This window comes from Esox lucius, chromosome 8 (genome assembly GCF_011004845.1).
Source record: "Esox lucius isolate fEsoLuc1 chromosome 8, fEsoLuc1.pri, whole genome shotgun sequence".
NCBI classification, from domain to species: Eukaryota; Metazoa; Chordata; class Actinopteri; order Esociformes; family Esocidae; genus Esox; species Esox lucius.
The window spans coordinates 12,725,220-12,744,013 of NC_047576.1; the positions used below are offsets into that span (position 1 = coordinate 12,725,220).

General features: G+C 43.9%; 1 protein-coding gene across 1 annotated transcript; it reads right to left on the reverse strand.

The window, feature by feature from the left end:
• Positions 1 to 948: 948 nt before the first annotated feature.
• On the reverse strand, positions 949 to 17,912 carry atp8b3 (ATPase phospholipid transporting 8B3). The gene is made up of 29 exons (XM_010871688.3): positions 17,701 to 17,912; positions 17,203 to 17,351; positions 16,876 to 16,936; positions 16,421 to 16,512; positions 16,127 to 16,240; positions 15,719 to 15,817; positions 15,277 to 15,338; positions 15,047 to 15,119; positions 13,586 to 13,656; positions 13,365 to 13,456; positions 11,883 to 12,041; positions 11,709 to 11,797; positions 9,074 to 9,267; positions 8,754 to 8,965; positions 8,276 to 8,307; positions 8,037 to 8,193; positions 7,632 to 7,820; positions 7,221 to 7,333; positions 6,869 to 7,036; positions 6,596 to 6,707; positions 6,312 to 6,387; positions 5,447 to 5,570; positions 4,690 to 4,876; positions 4,203 to 4,426; positions 4,016 to 4,099; positions 2,748 to 2,972; positions 2,453 to 2,591; positions 2,200 to 2,330; positions 949 to 1,771 (listed from the first exon to the last, which is right to left on the reverse strand). The coding sequence occupies exons 3-29, from the start codon at positions 16,907 to 16,909 to the stop codon at positions 1,598 to 1,600; spliced, it is 3,426 nt and encodes a 1,141-aa protein (XP_010869990.2). The 5' UTR covers positions 16,910 to 16,936; positions 17,203 to 17,351; positions 17,701 to 17,912; the 3' UTR covers positions 949 to 1,597.
• Between the last annotated feature and the right edge of the window lie 882 nt (positions 17,913 to 18,794).

The window sequence follows — 18,794 nt, forward strand, 5'->3', positions numbered from 1 at the left end:
ACCCCCCAATCCTAATCGTTGCTGCTGGGTCAGAGTGTACAACCTTCCACCCCCCCCCCCCCCCCCCCCCCACCTACCCTTTACATTTCACACCCTGGTCCCCTTCCCAGGTCCGCCACAGTGGGTCTAGCAGCTCCAGTCACTCAGGGTCCTGTTGAGTGCCTGGAGAGGAAAGGCACTAGAGCACAGACTCTAGTAGGGACCAGACTGGGCTTTTACAGGCAGAGAAGAAAGGCCCCAAACTGCCATCGACACGAAATGGAGTCTGGGACCATTTGGATAGCCGAGTTAACTACTTTGCTACATGGTTCCACATGTTACGTTGTTGGAATATTTCTGTACGGGGGCGAGGAAGGCCCCCGATCAGTCAGTGCAGAAACATCCCTGTGAAACATAGTTTACAAGGCGAGGGTGACTAACAGCATGTATACACTATTTCAGATACACGCCTATCACTCACATGCATGGAATTAAAGATGAGTCTGCCCTTTGAAAGTGAATGCTTAAAACCAAAGATGAGATCAGAGGAATGACAATCTCACTACTGAACCGAGATGATGTTGAGCTTTTGATGCTGCTCTGTGGGTCTGAGAGTGGTTCCAACACTGGCAATGTGAACATTCCTCCCTTGCTGTTAAACTATCCACACACACACACACACACAAATGCATACACACACACACATGAACACACACACACAACTGCACAGTTTCTGATTTGAGAGCCTCCTTTCCTTTGCTCCACTGCTGAAGAGCCCGTGGATAACTTTTTGTTTAGCTCTAGTGGACATTTTTGAAAGGATAGAAATCAGAGTAATAACTGTTACAGAAAATAAAAACAAAAGGGTACATTGCGTGTTTTGAAATAAATTAACAAATAAAAACATGTATAAAACATCTGTGAAGCTTGGTTTATTGCTCACAAAACATTTTCATCTGTTAAGGGCAAGCAGGAAAATATAATCCCGAAACATCCAAAAGTATGTTTAAGTTAATGTCTTATCAATGACAATGCATCCCAAGGTGTATAGTATTGATCTGATTCAACAGCATAGGTGATTGCTGAAACAGAAATGAAGCTTTTTAAAAATGCAGTCTGGGACTTAACCTCCCATTTTGGACTAGATGTGTAGTATTCTGTTCATATATACATAATATATAAGTAGAAACATCATCATACCTCAGATAGCCTTGAAATTATAAGAATGAAAGCAATTGGTTTAGATCACATCAATCACAAACTGGTTCGTACATGACATACAGTAAACACACTTCAGGGACACTTTTGGGCTCGGCCGTCCCAATTTACAACCAGTGGGCAAAAATCACTGAATACATCTTTAAACAAATATTCAATGAAATATAATGTATACAATAAAATACAAATACATGCAAGGAGCTGAACCAACAAGCACTAATCATGGGCTGAACAATGACCCTGTGGACAGGCCCTATTTGCAGTGTTTATGCAGCATACGATGAGGTCATGCTTCCACTTCTACTTTGTCTGGCAAAACTATTTAAAGTAAAAATGATCTGGAGCGTCACCCCCCCCTCCAGTCGCGTTGTTCAGACCTGTCATGCCCCGTGCTTCATTATCAAGTACACCTCCTGTCCACCGGGGGAGCTGTGCTACGAAAGCTAGCTCCAGAGGTGATGAGGTGGCCGATACCTCTGCTCTGGGACATGGCGTAGGAGGAGCGGCGGTGGGAGTCTCCTCTCCTGAAGCCAGACTGCTGCAGCTCCACAGCTCCACGCTTGATGCTGTGAACCTAGAGGATATCAGAGAATTGGTCAACATCACCTCTCCACACTCTGGGTGATGTAACGTGGCCATTACACACAGAGAGACACACACGTCTGACTTATAGTCAAACTACCTAAAAGGGGTCATCGAGGTTGAATGCCAATAAGATGATCTTAGTTTCTAACTGCTAAACTACCGTTAACTTAAACCTAATCCTAAACCTGACCCTAAAGGCCTAACCCTAACCTTGACCCTAAACTACTAACCCCTAGAGTAACGGGCTGCCTAAACTCAAAATGTTTTGTCCCCATTTACATAGAAAAACATGTTCACACACACGCACACACACACACACACACACACACACACACACGCACACACGCACACACACACACACACACACACACACACACACACACACACACACACACACACACACGATGGCGGTCTCACCCTGTGCCGGCCTGGCTTAGTGAGGATGATGTTGAGGGCGTGGACGGTGAAGGAAGGTAAGACGGCAGTCCAGGCTGTCAGCAGAGCCGTCAACCACACCACGGGACTGGCGAAGGCATTTTGAGCCACACCTGAACGTGGAGCAGACCAACGCAACCAGATCGATCATCACATACCTGTGGTCCTAAAGTGTGTGACTCATCAGTGGTTCAACACAGCTACATTAAGACAGTGGTAGAACTGGGATGTGTACCAGGGAAGTAGTAGTCAACAGGGGACATCTCAAAGAGCTTGCGACTTTGAGTGATCAGCGTGCACACAATATACATGCTCATGCTGACACACACGGCAAGCACATTCCACTTAGTCCAGTGTCCAGTCAGAAGAACAATCTAAGAAACACAAAAAAACCACACAACATCGATTGTCAGTTGTCATAGACAACAATACACCTTTCAATCTGTGGCCTCGCAAAATGACAAGCAGTGATTGGGGAAGGTCTATGTTGGTAGAGGCCGTACTGACAATGATACGCTAACTCATCTAACCTCGGTGGTGGCTGAGAGCACGGACGCTATGTTGACCGTGACGGACATAGTCTGGTAGTCCAGGGCAGAGTTGTGGAAGACCCCCAGAGGCACGAAGAAAAGGACCAGGGAGGTGTAGACGGCATATAGCAAGGTGAAAGCCAGTAGGAAGGGGTTGAACAGCTCCTGTCTCTGGCCAGCCTTGTAGAGGTCCGGCCATCTCAGACTGCCCTCCACACCCACATCCTGTCAACAGGTAGAACGGTACAGAAAGTGTGTCGGACCAGAACCATCTGGGACAGAATATGACTCCCAGTTGCACCAGATTATGATGTTTACGACATGTGTCATTATTTATACCATTGCTATTGCTCATAGACCCGGACATGGCAAAGGGTTTTTAGATTCTGAAATTATACTGAGTATTATAAGTTATGTTTGGTACAGCCACTAGGGGAAATAATGAGTGCTATTACATTTGAGTTGACAGGCAGTTTGATAGGGAGAGACATCAGGTTTTCCTTGTTTCAGGAGCCTTAACACTATCATCCTTACATCGGAATTTGTATTAAAAGAAACTTCAAACAATTAGGAAATTCTTAACAACATGGATGATGGAAATAAACCAATGAACACATAGAAAACACAACTTACTGTATAACACTGAACTGAGGGAAATATATTCAAGTTTACCTTGTCTAGCCCAGCTATTAGCATCTAGTAAGCAGGTTAGTGGATTACAGAGAGGGCTTGGTAAGCTGATGGGGTGAAGAAAGGGCTTCAACTGCCAGCTTCCACTTTAAGGATCACAGGTTCAATCCCAGTGCTAGGCACTCTGTTTTAATTATGTTTTTTGTGTGAACCTATAGGTGTTGCACATGGGATTCTCCCCCCCCCGTGGAAGATAAGTGAATTAGAAGAGCAGTATGCTTCATTCAAATAGGATATCCCCCTCTTCTACTCAACAGGGGGGAACAGTTGGTGTATATCTCAGCCAATCACAGCAGTGCTAATGTGAGACACTCTCTTTCCCCTATTACTGTAGATTTGTTAAGGACATTTTCTTAACATACAATGCAAAAATAAAAAAAGATTTGTAGCACCTTTAATTACTGACTTACTGTTTAACGTTTTTAGTTTGTCCTACACCTGCTGAAATATTCCATAACACCCTATAAGAATGACTTTGACATTTGTGAGTGAACTGCCCATTTACAACACATTTGATGGGTAAATGCATTGTTAACATTTTATAACGTATATCTTTATCTGGTTTCCTCTTCTCTTACCTGCTCGAAAATGGCGAGGCACTGTACTGGCGTGGCAGTGTAGACGACAGTATACAGGATGATGAACCAATTCTCATACAGAGTCTGAAACAAAACAACACAGAAAATGGCCAAAATAACGGGCTCAGGCATTGTAGTTGTGTTTAAATGAATGATTCTGATACCAAACCAATGTTGCCAGTCCAACCTGGGCACTGAAGCCATTGAAGAAGCCAAACCAGATGTGCACTAGAGCAAAACTGCTGGTTTTATACAGGAAGTAGCGCAGGAAGACGGCGATGCGACGGTACGACCAGCGTCCATGGACCAATAGGAGTCTCTGTAGGAAGCTGAACTGGGCCAGGGAATAGTCAGCATTCAGAACCGCCTGACCCCCCTCCACACCTGCCAAACCTACCCCTATATGAGCCGCTACAGGAGGGAGGCGGGAAAAGGCAAAGAAGGAATGACAGAGAGAGAGAGAGAGCAAGAGAGAGAGAGAGAGAGAGAGAGAGAAGGGAGGGAATTACAGATTACATTTATTTTGGTTTCTTGCCTAAAGCCCAGATAACATTTTGAATGTTGACACGACATTCCTTCCACCACCCGTTCCATGTCAAGGGTTTAACAAATTGCCTTTAAATAGACACCCTAAAATGATTTAACCACCCGACTTCTCTGACCATCACACTCACTCTTGATCATGTTCACATCGTTAGCGCCGTCTCCTACTGCCATGGTGATGGAGCTGGTGTGTTTCCTAATGAGGGCCACCACGTCTGCCTTCTGGCCTGGAGTGACACGGCAACACAACACTGACTGGCACAGCCCAGCTAGGGACATGAACCGAGACCCCCACTCTGGCCTGGAGTTAAACTCGGCCTGAGGAGACAAATCAACAACAAACCAGAGCCCTGTTAACATGAGACGGCTTTCAGTGGGATGTTTTAAAGAAGAAACAAAAAGGTACAGCAGTCTTTTAATGCAGACTGTTTACAAGGCTGAAAGGTTTTCAGTCTTTTAAGGGCACCCATTGGAAACATTTTGGAGGACATTTCCTGGACCCTCGCCATTTCATAATTCCACTGTGTTAGAATCAGAATCGTTTGGGATTCAATTCTTATTTGGATAGACACTAAGACATGATCAAATAGTCTATTCTTCTTCCGTTCGGTTATAGCTTCAGGATGCTAATTAGCTATATTAATGTATTATCAAAAGTGCAACTGTAAATCCACCATGGAGGTATGGTGTTCAAGCTCTGGTGGCATTCTGCAGCAATACACAATATGGATAATAAATGTTCTTGTACAGCATATTAGTGGTCAAAACCATTCACCTTTGGACAATCTAGGTTTTATAACACATTTTTTAAATGGACATATCTATTTTTCATGTAGTGCAGTGGTGTAGTACTTCTTTTATAAACAGCACATCACCTTAAAGACATACCAGTTCAGGGCCAGTGAGGACTAGTGCCGACCTGTCCCGAGCCAACTCCATCTCCACACACCACAACCCCGTCACACTGCTCTGAGAGAAAGTGACTTCTTCATCAGGAGCCCGAAGAAGCTGTCTAGGAGGACACACACAACTGAATCAGGACCCAATTGAGCTGCCTCGGCTGGCAATGAGCCAATAAGAGGTTAGACCAATACATTTGGTGTTTTTACTAAACTAACTGGACTGGCTTACACTCCCCACAGCTGACTGCTTCTAATACTAGCATGTGTTTGTTTATGTGCCCACCACCACCCCAGCCTCCACCTGTTGGCTTCCATTTCCTGCTGGGGCATTAGTGGACAGTGGCTTACCACACTCACTGCAGTACTTCATTCTATATTGACCCTTGGGTTCAACAGTGAGCTACCTTCCACTGCCAAAGTCTATCGCCAAGACGCGTCTTCATTTCTTATTCATGCAAGGAAAAATTGAAGAAACTGCCCAAATCTAAGTGCGGAAAGCTGGTTGAGGCATACCCAAGAAGACTCGAAGCTGTGATTCCTGCCAAAGGAGCTTCTATAAAGTCCTGAATACAGGGTCGGATCACTTATGTACATAATATATTTCAGTTTGGTTTAAATAAATTGGCACAAATTTCTAAAAACATGTTTTTGCTTTGTCTCTAGGGTTTTGTGTGTAGATTGATGGCAAAAAATACATTTGATCAATAATAAATGAAGTCCATAACAAACCAAAATGTGGAGAAAGTGAATTGGTCTGATACCATACGAAGGCACTGTGCATAAAATATATTGGAAAACTAATGTCAATGTGTGTGTTCTTATTCAATGCATTATGTGGGATTATTACTGACCTCAGTTCCTCTCCTTCGAGTAATCTGGTATCAGGATCCAATAGTTTGCAGGAATACCCTATGTTCACTGCAGTTTCTACAGCGAGAAAGAGAGAAAGACAGACAGTAACAGAGACAGACAGTGACAGAGAGACAGACAGTGACAGAGAGTCAGACAGTGACAGAGAGTCAGACAGTGACAGAGAGTCAGACAGTGACAGAGAGTCAGACAGTGACAGAGAGTCAGACAGTGACAGAGGAATTTATTACTGAGAATTATTTACTAACTATGGTATAGTGCCTACCTTTCTTGTCCCCAGTCAGCATCCAGACTTTCAGACCAGCCTGTCTGAGCATGGTGATCGTCTGGGGAACCCCGTCCTGCAGTCGGTCTTCAATAGCCGTCACCCCCAGCAGCTACACAACGAGAACTGTGTTATACAGTGTTAATCACCAAGATAGTGGAAAGCATCCAGGAGTTTTCCTGATGGACGTCATCCACTGAAGCGCTGGGATTCTCATCAGATCTCCTTGTATGCCAGATGCACTGTTATGTGTTAGCATGACTCTGAGGACACCTTTAGGTCTCTCTCCATGTCATCATAAAGCTGCTCCAGAATGTCCTCCCGGTCATGGGTTGTCAAGACGACAGTCTGGTGCAGGGTTTTGCACCACTCTTTCCATTTGGCCTCAGGTACAGAGCGTTCAGCTATACACAGCGTTCTGAGACTGGATTGGGCAAACAGCTGAAAATGGAATGGGATATTCAGGATCAGATGCTGTATTAGATGCTAATTATATGTAGTGTGTGTGTGTGTGTGTGTACGTGCATGTGTGCATTTTTGTGTGTGTGTGTGTGTGTGTTTGTGTGCATTTCTGCTGTTGTTGTGTGTGGGTGGGTATGTGTTTTTGTGGGTGTGTGTCTCTTACATCTAAGGCTCTCTCAGTGCTCTCCAGATGTGGACAGTCTTTTTGTAGTCTCTCCAAGATCACAATGTCAGCACCTTTACAGTATAACTTCAACCCTCCCTCTGGCTCCCGCACTGCAAACACAGCAACACACCACAGAGGAGAAAACAAATCAACATGTCAGGAGAATACATCAAGACCAAAGACTGAGGGAAAGAGAGATGAAGGGAGTGAAAGAAGGAAGAAGGGAAGCTGTGGGGCAGATGCATCCAGTCTCAGGTAGTCACTAGATAGCCATGCCAGAAAGGACTAAAGAGACAAGTCTGTCAGATCTTTTGAGAAAGTGCATCATTAGAGTGTGTTTGTTACGGGTAAGCTCAGGGTTATACATTTATCCTTTCTAGAAAGGCCAGATATGAATGCAAGTCTCACCCAATACAGACATGCGTCTCCTCTGGCTGGTGAAATCAAGTATTGTAAGGAGATGATAATGGCGTTGGAGGCCCAGCTCGTTGATAGTCAGAGAGTCTCGGGTCCTGGACAGGAAGACCCAGCCCAGTTCCCTGGCGGCTCCCACCAGGGCTTCCTCATCTGGGGATGCAGCCTGATACACCAGGGCTCCTGGGATAAACACCGGGCAACAAGACTACGTATTACAGAAACCTGGGTTGTTTGTTTAATCATTTCCTATTTCTGCTGAGTTATTACTTAAATGTTATTTTGCTCTACCGGAAACTGCACACTACATGACATCGTTCTCACTACTCAGGTGGCACTATGTCACCACTGTAGATGTAAATAAGGCTTTTTAAAAGACACTTGATCGGTCGGTTTCACCTTCCCTCCATTCTGTCATGACTGTGTGGCAGAGCGTCAGGGCGGTGAGGAACTGCTTGCTGTCCGGACACCGCTGTCCTCTCAGCCTGTCCACCAGCCGTTGGTCGGACAAATGCAGACCGCCACAGGAGAACGGGTTCCAGCTCAGGTCTAACGTCTGGAAGGGAGGAGGAACCTGTTGCTCCCAGTGTGACGCCAAGACATTTCCATTAAAACGCGTGGTTCACCTGGATGGTTACCTCTGACTCCTCTGCACTGACTGACGTGTCTCCTGGAAAAAGAAGAAGACATTTGCAGTGGCAGGAGCACACTGGGCTGACAGTCTAACCACCAGAGAGTCCTAGCAGACAGATGGGAAGTGTGATTCCAGCCAGGGTTAGGGTCACGCCTTGACTCCGGAGGGCTGGACCAATATTAAATATTCAACACTTACGAACGCGCCCATTAATATTTCAACAAATACAAGGGCACACTGATTTGTTACAGTGTCCAGCTCTTCCGGACAGCCATGTAAAGCCAACCCTGAGTCTGACAAACATACGCATGTAGGTCTGGGTCAGTGTTCAGATGCAAACGGCAGGCGCTGTATCCCCGAACCTGCGGTGCAAACTGATAACCCCCGGTACAGAACAAGCACTCCAGGCCTTTGTAGATTCAAGCGCACCTAAATGCAACACAGCAGAGGAGATTTGTTAATGGGTAATAGACCATCCGTACCGTAGATTTCACCGGCAATGCAGCACTGTCTAAAAAGCAGGTGGTTTTGGGTCAAGGTGCCGGTCTTGTCACTCAGCAGGTGTCCCACCTGACCCAGCTCCTCATTTAGAGAAGTATTCCGGGCCTGAGCTGGGATGGAATTGTCTTCCCCACCTCGCATCTCCACGTCCCAGCCTATAAACAGGCTGTGGACCACGTGGATCATCTCAAACCTACGCACAGACACAGACAGACTGAATATAGGGTATGGTAATTAAAAGAAACTGATTTGTGTAATGAATCCCAGTAGAACTGACCACAGCGCTGGTGCCATTACTCACGTGATGTAAAGAGACATGGGCATGGCCGGGCTTAGCAAGATCACATAGCTCCAGAAAGTGAGGAAGGCTGTGTATTCTGGTGAGTTGACACTCGTTATTACAGACAGAAACTCCATCTGGGGCACCACACTCCTCCTAAACACCCCCGACCCTACAGCCAGTAGTAGAGCCACTAAAAGTAGGAACAGCACTATCTGAGACACACACACATACACACACGCACACACACACGTTAAAACAAAAGCCCTCATAATTCACATATAAAAATGCAAGGTCATGGATGGAAGGGGGACGCTCTATATTGTGATTTTGGTTAGATCATCTTCCGTTTGGGATGGCTGAAGTTGGACAATACTGGTACTGTATGTGAAATGTACATTCACCTAAAGGATTATTAGGAACACCATACTAATACTGTGTTTGACCCCCTTTCCCCATCAGAACTGCCTTAATTCTACGTGGCATTGATTCAACAAGGTGCTGAAAGCATTCTTTAGAAATGTTGGCCCATATTGATAGGATAGAATCTTGCAGTTGATGGAGATTTGTGGGACGCACATCCAGGGCACGAAGCATCTGTTCCACCATATCCCAAATATGCTCTATTGGGTTGAGATCTTGTGACAGTGGGGGCCATTTCAGTACAGTGAACTCATTGTCATGTTCAAGAAACCAAATAGAAATTATTCAAGCTTTGTGACATGATGCATTATCCTGCTGGAAGTAGCCATCAGAGGATGGGTACATGGTGGTCTTAAAGGGATGGACATGGTCAGAAACAATGCTCAGGTAGGCCGTGGCATTTAAACAATGCCCAATTGGCACTAAGGGGCCTAAAGTGTGCCAAGAAAACATCCCCCACACCATTACACCACCACCACCTGCCTGCACAGTGGTAACAAGGCATGATGGATCCATGTTCTCATTCTGTTTATGCAAAATTCTGACTCTATCATCTGAATGTCTCAACAAAAATCGAGACTCATCAGACCAGGCAACATTCTTCCAGTCTTCAACTGTCCAATTTTGGTGAGCTTGTGCAAATTGTAGCCTCTTTTTCCTATTTGTAGTGGAGATGAGTGGTACCCGGTGGGGTCTTCTGCTGTTGTAGCCCATCCGCCTCAAGGTTGTGCGTGTTGTGGCTTTACAAATTCTTTGCTGCATACCTCGGTTGTAACAAGTGGTTATTTCAGTCAAAGTTGCTCTTCTATCAGCTTGAATCAGTCGGCCCATTCTTCTCTGACCTCTAGCATCAACAAGGCATTTTTGCCCACAGGACTGGATGTTTTTCCCTTTTCACACCATTCTTTGTAAACCCTAGAAATGGTTGTGCATATAAATCCCAGTAACTGAGCAGATAGTGAAAGACTCAGACCAGCCCGTCTGGCACCAACAACCATGCCATGCTCAAAATTGCTTAAATCACCTTTCTTTCCCATTCTGACATTCAGTTTTGGAGTTCAGGAGATTGTCTTGACCAGGACCACACCCCTAAATGCATTGAATTAACTGCCATGTGATTGGTTGATTAGATAATTGCATTAATGAGAAATTGGACAGGTGTTCCTAATAATCCTTTAGGTGAGTGTAAATGCTGGATGTATTCTCTGTTGAGAATACTAATTTGACTGTGATGCTAAAAACGCAAACCATGATGTTAGCCACTGTTCGCCATTTTATATTGGTTTTGGGCTGCACAGAAAATGTGTAATATATAGACTAAACACAAATATAAAAACAACATGCAAGTGTTGGTCCCATGTTTTATGAGGAAAAGATCCATGATATTTTGCATATACAAATTATATATTTCTCTTGAGTTTACGTCCCTGTTCGTGTGTATTATTTTATTTAATAGATTATCCATATGTTGCATATTAAGAAGCGTATTAAACAGCATGATCATTACACAGATGCACCTTGTGTTGGGGACAATAAAAGGCCACTCTAAAAAATTAGTTTTTTGTCACAAAACACAATGCCACAGATTTTTCAATGCCACAGATGTCTCAAGTTTAAAGGGAGCAGGGAGTTGACATGATAACAGCAGGAATGTCCAACACAGCTGTTTCCAGAGAATATAATATATTATTTTCTAAACCATTAGCCATCTCCAACTCTGTTTTAGAAATGTTGCCAGTACATCCAATTGGCCTCAGAAATGCAGGCCAGGTGCAATCAGACCTCTGTCCAGGACCACCACATCCGGCTTCTTCCATCACCATCGCCTCATGTTTCAACAGGAAAATGCACGTCGTGAGGATTCTAAATAATTATAAATACAGCACTGTGCAAAAGTCTTAGGCACCTGAAACCTTTATGTATATTTGTTTATATTTTTCTATATACAACTTACAGACATACAGCTCCGGACAAAAAGAGACCACTGCACTTTTTCTTACCATCTCCAAAAAAGTTCAAAAGGAAAATTTTGAGTGAGGAACAGAAGGGTTAAAATCAAGAGGCCACTGCAAATTGAACACTTCTGTTCCTCACTCAAAACTTTCCTTTTGAACTTTTTTGGAGATGGTAAGAAAAAGTGCAGTGGTCTCTTCATTTTGTCCGGAGCTGTATGTCTGTAAGTTGTACATAGAAAAATATAAACAAATATACATACAAGTTTTTTTATACTCACTCCAATGACCACATTGTTCAGCAACTTCTCAATGTGAGTCATCTTAACTCTGTGCCGACCAACATTACGAAGGATCTTCGTGTCTGAACCTAAAGGAGAAGATATTGTATAATTGCATCGTAACGGTTTGTCTTAACTCTCGTAATTATAATGTATCTGTTTGGGAAGGTGTACCAGTATATACCGCCACCCCATAGACGGCGTCTGTGTTGCGAAGCACTGTTCCTCTAAGCAGGATGTGTTCACTGTCCAGATGGTGGCACTCTCCTCTCCAGTGGAGCTCACCTCGGAAGGTATACAGTCGATTGTTAGGCTCCTCACAAAACACGGTGCCTAAGAGTACAAGGAGAGAGAAGGAAATGTAAGGGGGAGGGAGGGGTAGATGTTAATAGGTGGATGGTGAGTGAGACAGAGGGAGAGAGAGAGAGAGAGAGAGACAGCTCAGGGATGAGAACTGGTTTGATAGTGAATGTAAATTCGAATCACCAACCACAAGTAACCGCAGTTACTGCACCTATTAATCTTGCACAGTGAGATTAGCTGGTTAAGATAGGCTTCCTGTTGTTATAACACGCCTGTTGAACAAAACACTTGGGTCTAGTGACGTGTGGGTGTGAGGGTGCCGTTTATGTCCATTCCTGTTCAACATCTACATCAACAAACTAGCACTGCTAGTGAAAGACTCACTGCTCCTAGACTCACTGTCAAAGAGGTCCTGCTCAATGGAAAAGTCCTTGTCTTATCTACAGGAACCACTTGACATGTTCGGGGAATAGAGCGGTATATTCAAGTCTTGCCCTATTGTTTTCCTAAATTTGTGATACATACTAAGCAAACACACAACAAAGTGAAATCCAAGAGCTAAACTGTGAAAATAGTCTGATTTGTAAAATGTATATATTATTTGACGAATTGGGAAGTTGAAGTGTTTTGGTGTTTTAGCTAAGAGAATAAAAATGGACAGATCTTGAAGAAATACAGTCTAAGAAACCAAGCAACCCCAAAAAAGAAAATAACCCAATCAGTTTCTAACTTCTCCACTTACTGATGCCATACTAGTGGGAATTATTCTGAGTGAAGCTGAAACAGAAAATATTAGATACATGGATATTTCTATGTTTGACATAGCCTGAGGAAAAATCCATTATAATAAATTCCCTGAAGAATTTATACTGTATTTGCATTGAACATATAATAGTGTAAGAACTGATTCCATTTACATTTTATTGTTTTAATTATTGGCAATTTTAAATATGCTTTATTTATTTCAATTTATTGACTGAATAGTACACAATACAATAGGGTTATATTTATACAGGCCTACATTATGTACTTCAATACATTTACATGAACTAACTGGCTTTTCCCTGTTGGATTGTATTTACTGACTTATTATCCCACTGTGCTGATTTGACAACATCTGCAAACTGAATTTCATGCCGATGAAGTAATCTGAATTTATGAAAGAGAAACAAAGACCTATTTACATTTGTAATACAACATTCTTATAAAGGTCTATTTTAGCAACACTCAATTTCAGTGGGTCAGGCCAACGCCCAACATTGACACTAGTCTGCTTCCGGGATAAATCAGCTCAACCTATTTTGTATATACTTTTTTGCATTGTCAAAATTCCTAGGGTTGCGTTGTGCCTACCATCAAAGGCAGCCAGTGTCTGCTCTGTGGGGTTAGAGGTCATCTCTGTGTGGGTGGCAGCCAGGGCCTGCCGGTACTTTAGGTTGGTCTCTCTGCAAAGACAACATAATATTAGTATAAAATGTTTAACCAGAGAAGACACACAACTGGGGTGTATTCATAAGAACTGTCCCAGAATAAAAGCCAAGTTAATAGTTAGAACATATGTTCCTATCCCTTACCCATCAATGTCCATTGTCTCTACGTAGCACAGGCTGTGAGGCTCTGAACTGCAAAGGAGAAGCAAATCCGCCTGTAGGGGAGATGCCAAAAGAGAAGGGGACTAGAGAGGATTCAAGGTAATGGCAGAGGGGGCAACAGTCTAGAAAGAAAGAGAGATATGTTTTGGTCAAGGCCAGTATGTGTTTGGTTAGGTCCTCCACCCTTGGCCACAAAAAAAGATTGGAACTCAGGTCTCAGCATACATGTAATCAAATGATATTTGTTACATGCTTGGGAATAACTGGTGTAAATTGACAGTGTAATTGTAATTGTCCAGAACCATCTGGGTTTCCCTCCTGCACGTATGGATTATAGCCTAGACTTCTTGTTTGAGCGAGCAGTGTTATAAGTACAAGAGCGGCAATGGATCTGCTTCAGGGCCACACATCTCGACATCATCAGTCCTGATTTACAGTGATGCAGCAAGGGCCTTAATCACAAACTGGATGTCATAAAATTTTAGCGGAAAAAGTGGTAGTATAGAGAATATTCTATGGCTTGGTTGGCTGATTCATGAATATCTTCTTGCAGAGGTCTTGGCTGACAGGGAACTTGGCACCAGTGATGAACTGGCCATTGGCACCCAGCACCTAGCTATCAAAGGGGTGCAGTTGCCATACCAAGCATTGATGCAGTCTGTCAAGATGCTCTAAGTGGTGCAGTTTTAGAACCTTTTGAGGATCTGCAAACCGATGTCAAATCAGCCTCCTAAGGGAGAACAGGTGCAGAAGTGCATTCCTTCCAACTGTCTGGGTTTGCAGGGACCATGTTAGTTTGTGCCTGATTGTGTACACCCAGGAACCTGAAGCTCTCTACCTGCTCCACCTTTATCCTCGTGTGGATAGGGGCCTTCTCGCCATCTCGCACCCCTCGTCTTTCCGACAGTTAGGGAGAGACCGTTGTTGTCGCATTACCATCGGTGATCAGCTCTCCAACCGGTCTTCATCAAACATGTCGAGGGTGGGGCGCACGTGGGGACGGTGAGCCTGGAAGATGCGTTGTCACTCCCACCTGGGGACCGCCAGGCAGAAAGGTCAGAACCCATTTGAAGGTGTTACCGTTCCAGGGTCCGGAGCTTAGGTTCTACGGTGGTGAACTCTGAGCTGTAGAGAATGAACGGCATTATCACGTAAGCATTCCCCTTGTTCAGAAGATAGAGGGCGATAGAGGGTAAATTCAAGATTGAGTCTTCAGTGGTTCTATTGTTGCAGTGGTATGAGCACTGGAAGAGTAGAATATACAAGGCTCCATTCTGCCACGCGTTTGTGCATCATGCACTTTTCTCTTCTCATGTCAGTCAGGCAGCCCAAAACAAACCTCCTTTATGGTGGTCCAGAGGTTGGAGCAGGTCCTTACTAATATTACACAACCCATGACTGTTGAAGTGGCTTAAGCGGCATAGCCTAGATTTAGAAACTCACCGGGATGATCTGGTCTTTGTGAATCCGCAACACATCTCCCACACATACGTCCTTCCACTGCGATGGGCTGAAACTGAGATAGGAGGGAAGACAAGCCACAGAATGTTTGTTGTAAAACAAATACCTGCAATCTTTTCCAAAAAAGGAATGGATTGGAGTGTTTTGCAGTGCACAGGGGTGTCTGAAGTTAGGTGCCCTGAGGGGGAGAGGACTGGCGTCTTTGTGCTGACCTCTGGGAGATGAGCACATCACAGCTTCTCCTATTAATCTGAGAGTCACTGCGTCTCCTGGCCTGAGAGCGAGAGAAGAGACAGAGATGGGGGAGGGGGGGCATGAAAGAGAGGAAAGAGAGAAAGTGAGAATACCCCATTAAGGGACCCTATGGTGACACAAGCAGAGAGATTTACATGCCATACTAAATGATAGGTCCATAAAGAGGGTCACACAAGCCCTTCACCCAGGCTGTTAAAGACCATAATTCAGTGATGCACTTACCCACTGAATTGTCCATGCAAAACATTGCTGCCTTTTGAGAGAACTAGCTAATTAAGCTAGAAGCAAGAAAATTAATGCAACTCAGAAGACCAGTTTGTCAGTGAGCAGAGGACAAGGAGTCGATGAGGACAATGAAGGAGAGATGTGCGGGATTGGTGGGTGAGTGAGTGATCTCACCAGGTCATTGGCCAGGTCTTTGACCCCCCGTACTGACAGCACTATGAACAGAGGGATGATGGTGGTGTACCAGGGTATGGACGAGATGACAGGGACACACTGAGGGGAAAAAAACACATTCGTAGGTACACACACAGACACGCACACACGCACACACGCAGATATATACATTCACACATACACTTTCTCACAAACGCACAAGCGCATTACGCACAACATTCACTGAATGTTCAATGAAGAGCATGAAATGTGCATAAAAAAGCATTGAGGTCCCGCAGAAAAACCAAATCTTTCAAACATCATCGTTGTTTATCGACACATTTAATGAACCATTATCAATTAACCGCTACAAACAAAGGGTTTTTCCATCCTCATAGAAATCCACAGATAAATAAAGCCCAGGCTAACCTGCATCACCACGACGAGGAGGAAGTAGAGGTTGGCTGCCCTCTGGAACTGTTCGTAGAGCGTCAGGGGCAGGAAGGTCAATGGGGAGTACTTAAAACTGCGCACCACATTATCCTAGCAACCCAACCCACCAAAAAGACACAAATAATCATTGACAGAGAGAGAGAGAGAGAGATTGAGAGAGAGAGAGAGAGAGAGAAAGAGAGACACAAGGGAGATGTAAGTATTCCAATTAGCGGGTTAGCGTGTTTGTGCCGACAGTGTTGGGTTACCACAAAGTGTACAGTGACTCACGCCGTATCTGCCCCAGTGGAAACACAAAAAGGATTGTCTCCGTTGATGTTTGTGGAAGTGGCGGTTGTTTGCTTTCACCTCCCATGTGACATCTGCCATAAACAGAGTTAAAGAAAAGCACGTTAAAATGGCAAGTGCGCTTGGTTTAGGAGCTGTGGTCCTCACGAAATGGGTCAGGTCAGCATACATTATGTGGCCCGGGATGACATCATGTTGTGTGTGTGTTTATGTGACAAGCTGGCCTGTGTTATAATGCTGTCTCTCAAGGGGACTCCTTCTTGCATCTGGAAAAGGCTAAAATGACTCTAATAGCTTCTTCTGAGGTAACCAGATCCCTCAAAATCTGTAATTTGTAAACTAGGTCAAGGGTCACATATTGGACGCTTTATTTATCTGCTAGACACACTTCTTTTTTTTTTCATGCAAACACATTTGAACACAAATACTGGTCTGACCTGTATCAGGGTTGGCGGTGGCATCCCCTTTCATGGTGCTATAATGACCACAGACAATGTTCTAGAAAATTAGAAAATTAGAAAGCAACAGACAATCGGTTATATAGAACATATACTTTTATGCCAGCTAACTCCTTAAATGAATATGTCCTACAAGAATCCTGCTTGCTTGATTGATCATCTACCAGAAAGCAGATCTTGACTTTCCAATTCTCAAAATAGACACATAATGAAATGTTACCTCGTGTTAGATGACTGAAGGACAAATACAAGTGGTTAAAATAACGAACAATGAGTGAGTTAGATAAGCATGATTTAAAAACATACCAAACATGAGTTTCAGCGTAGCTGAATGTCCTTTGGTAGGCAGTTGGCAAGGAAGTCAGGAATCAACAGGTGACAAGACGCAATGTGGTAAATGGGCTGATTCATCGTTAGATGGAGGATATCACCCCGTTACAATCTATTATCATAACCTAAGTAGGAGTCAGAATTAGTGGATTAATTGTCAATCCAGTTCACCAGCTAAAATGGCACTGTGAGAGGGGCTCGATCTCATACAGATCCTGTTAAAATTGTCTAACCCAATGCTCTGCCTCCATAGCAACAATGCCTTTCTCTTACAAAGTTACAAAATAACATGTCACTATTATCTGATGACAACAAACATTAACAAAAAGTACAGTGTGTTACAAAACCTACACTTCAGTAACCTCCTATAACAGATTAACTTCTTTCCTTACGAATCCATAGCTGGATTTTAACTTATTCTTACATATTACACACAAAAACCAGTGTATGCAATCGATGCCTTGTAACACTCACCTGGAAACAGCGGTCTTGTGTTATGTCTCCATAGCGTGTGTGTGTGTGTGGGGGGGTTCCTAACACCTGGGACCCAGTGACTGATGAGCCATGCACCACTGATCTCGGCTGATTATTAACTACGTGGAGGCTCTTCATCCATCCTCATCCACGACATTTTATAACATCCAAGTGTTGGCACGGTGTTCCCTGTACCTTTACCTTCCCAAGACCTTCTCTCTGTCCCCGCCTCTCTCTTACCCAGGTGGATTCAGTGTCAACATGTTTGATTTGCACTGGCTAGTGAGAGCGGGAGAGTGAGAGAGAGACGGGACAGACAGGAGAAAACCAAAAAAATAAGAGGGGGAAAGGTTAGTTTCAGAACAGAAACACCAGCGGTCCCTCATCCCCCAGCTCCTTTTCACTGGCCATTCAACACCGGGCCACTGGGGAAAAAACACCAGAATAGTGTGGCTTGATGAGCTTCGGCTTAATCTCAATAGTCAAAAGAGGTTTGGAGTTTAAGGCTGGGTATCTGTTTAAGCACTTAGTGACAACAGCTGATGTAGGAAAGGGCTTTATATAATTAATGTGAATAGAAAACATGGCCATTACTCTGAGGTATCCTTTGTCAAAATGGTAATAACATTGACCTTGGACTATATGTCTCTTTAGTTTCTCCAGTAGACCTGTCAGGAGAAGCTGTCTCACTGTAGCTTTGTGCTGGCTACGTGGCCCAGCTCCCTGTTCCAATAGTTTTACACCATGGGGTATACAGTGGATATAAAAAGTCTACACCCCCCTATTAAAATGCCAGGTTCTTGTGATGTAAAAGAATGAGACAAAGATAAATCATGTCAGAACTTTTTCCACCTTTAATGTGACCTATAACGTGAACAATTCAATTGAAAAACAAACTGAAACCTTTGAGGGGGGAAAAAAATAAATACAAATCTCACAATAACTTGGTGCATAAATGTGCGCACCTTTAAACTAATACTTTGCACCTTTTGATTTTATTATAGCACTCAACGTTTTTGGGTCAGATTGCTCCAATCTCCTGATTGTGAGGACATCTCATGTGCACAGCCCTCTTCAGAACACCCCACAGATGT

Coding starts and splice junctions, on each gene's coding strand:
- atp8b3 (XM_010871688.3), bottom strand. CDS start 16,909: ATGAAAGGGGATGCCACCGCCAACCCTGATACAG. Junction 8,194..8,275: donor TCAGTGCAGAGGAGTCAGAG/GTAACCATCCAG, acceptor CCTCCCTTCCAG/ACGTTAGACCTGAGCTGGAA. Junction 2,592..2,747: donor TGCTCTCAGCCACCACCGAG/GTTAGATGAGTT, acceptor TGTGTTTCTTAG/ATTGTTCTTCTGACTGGACA.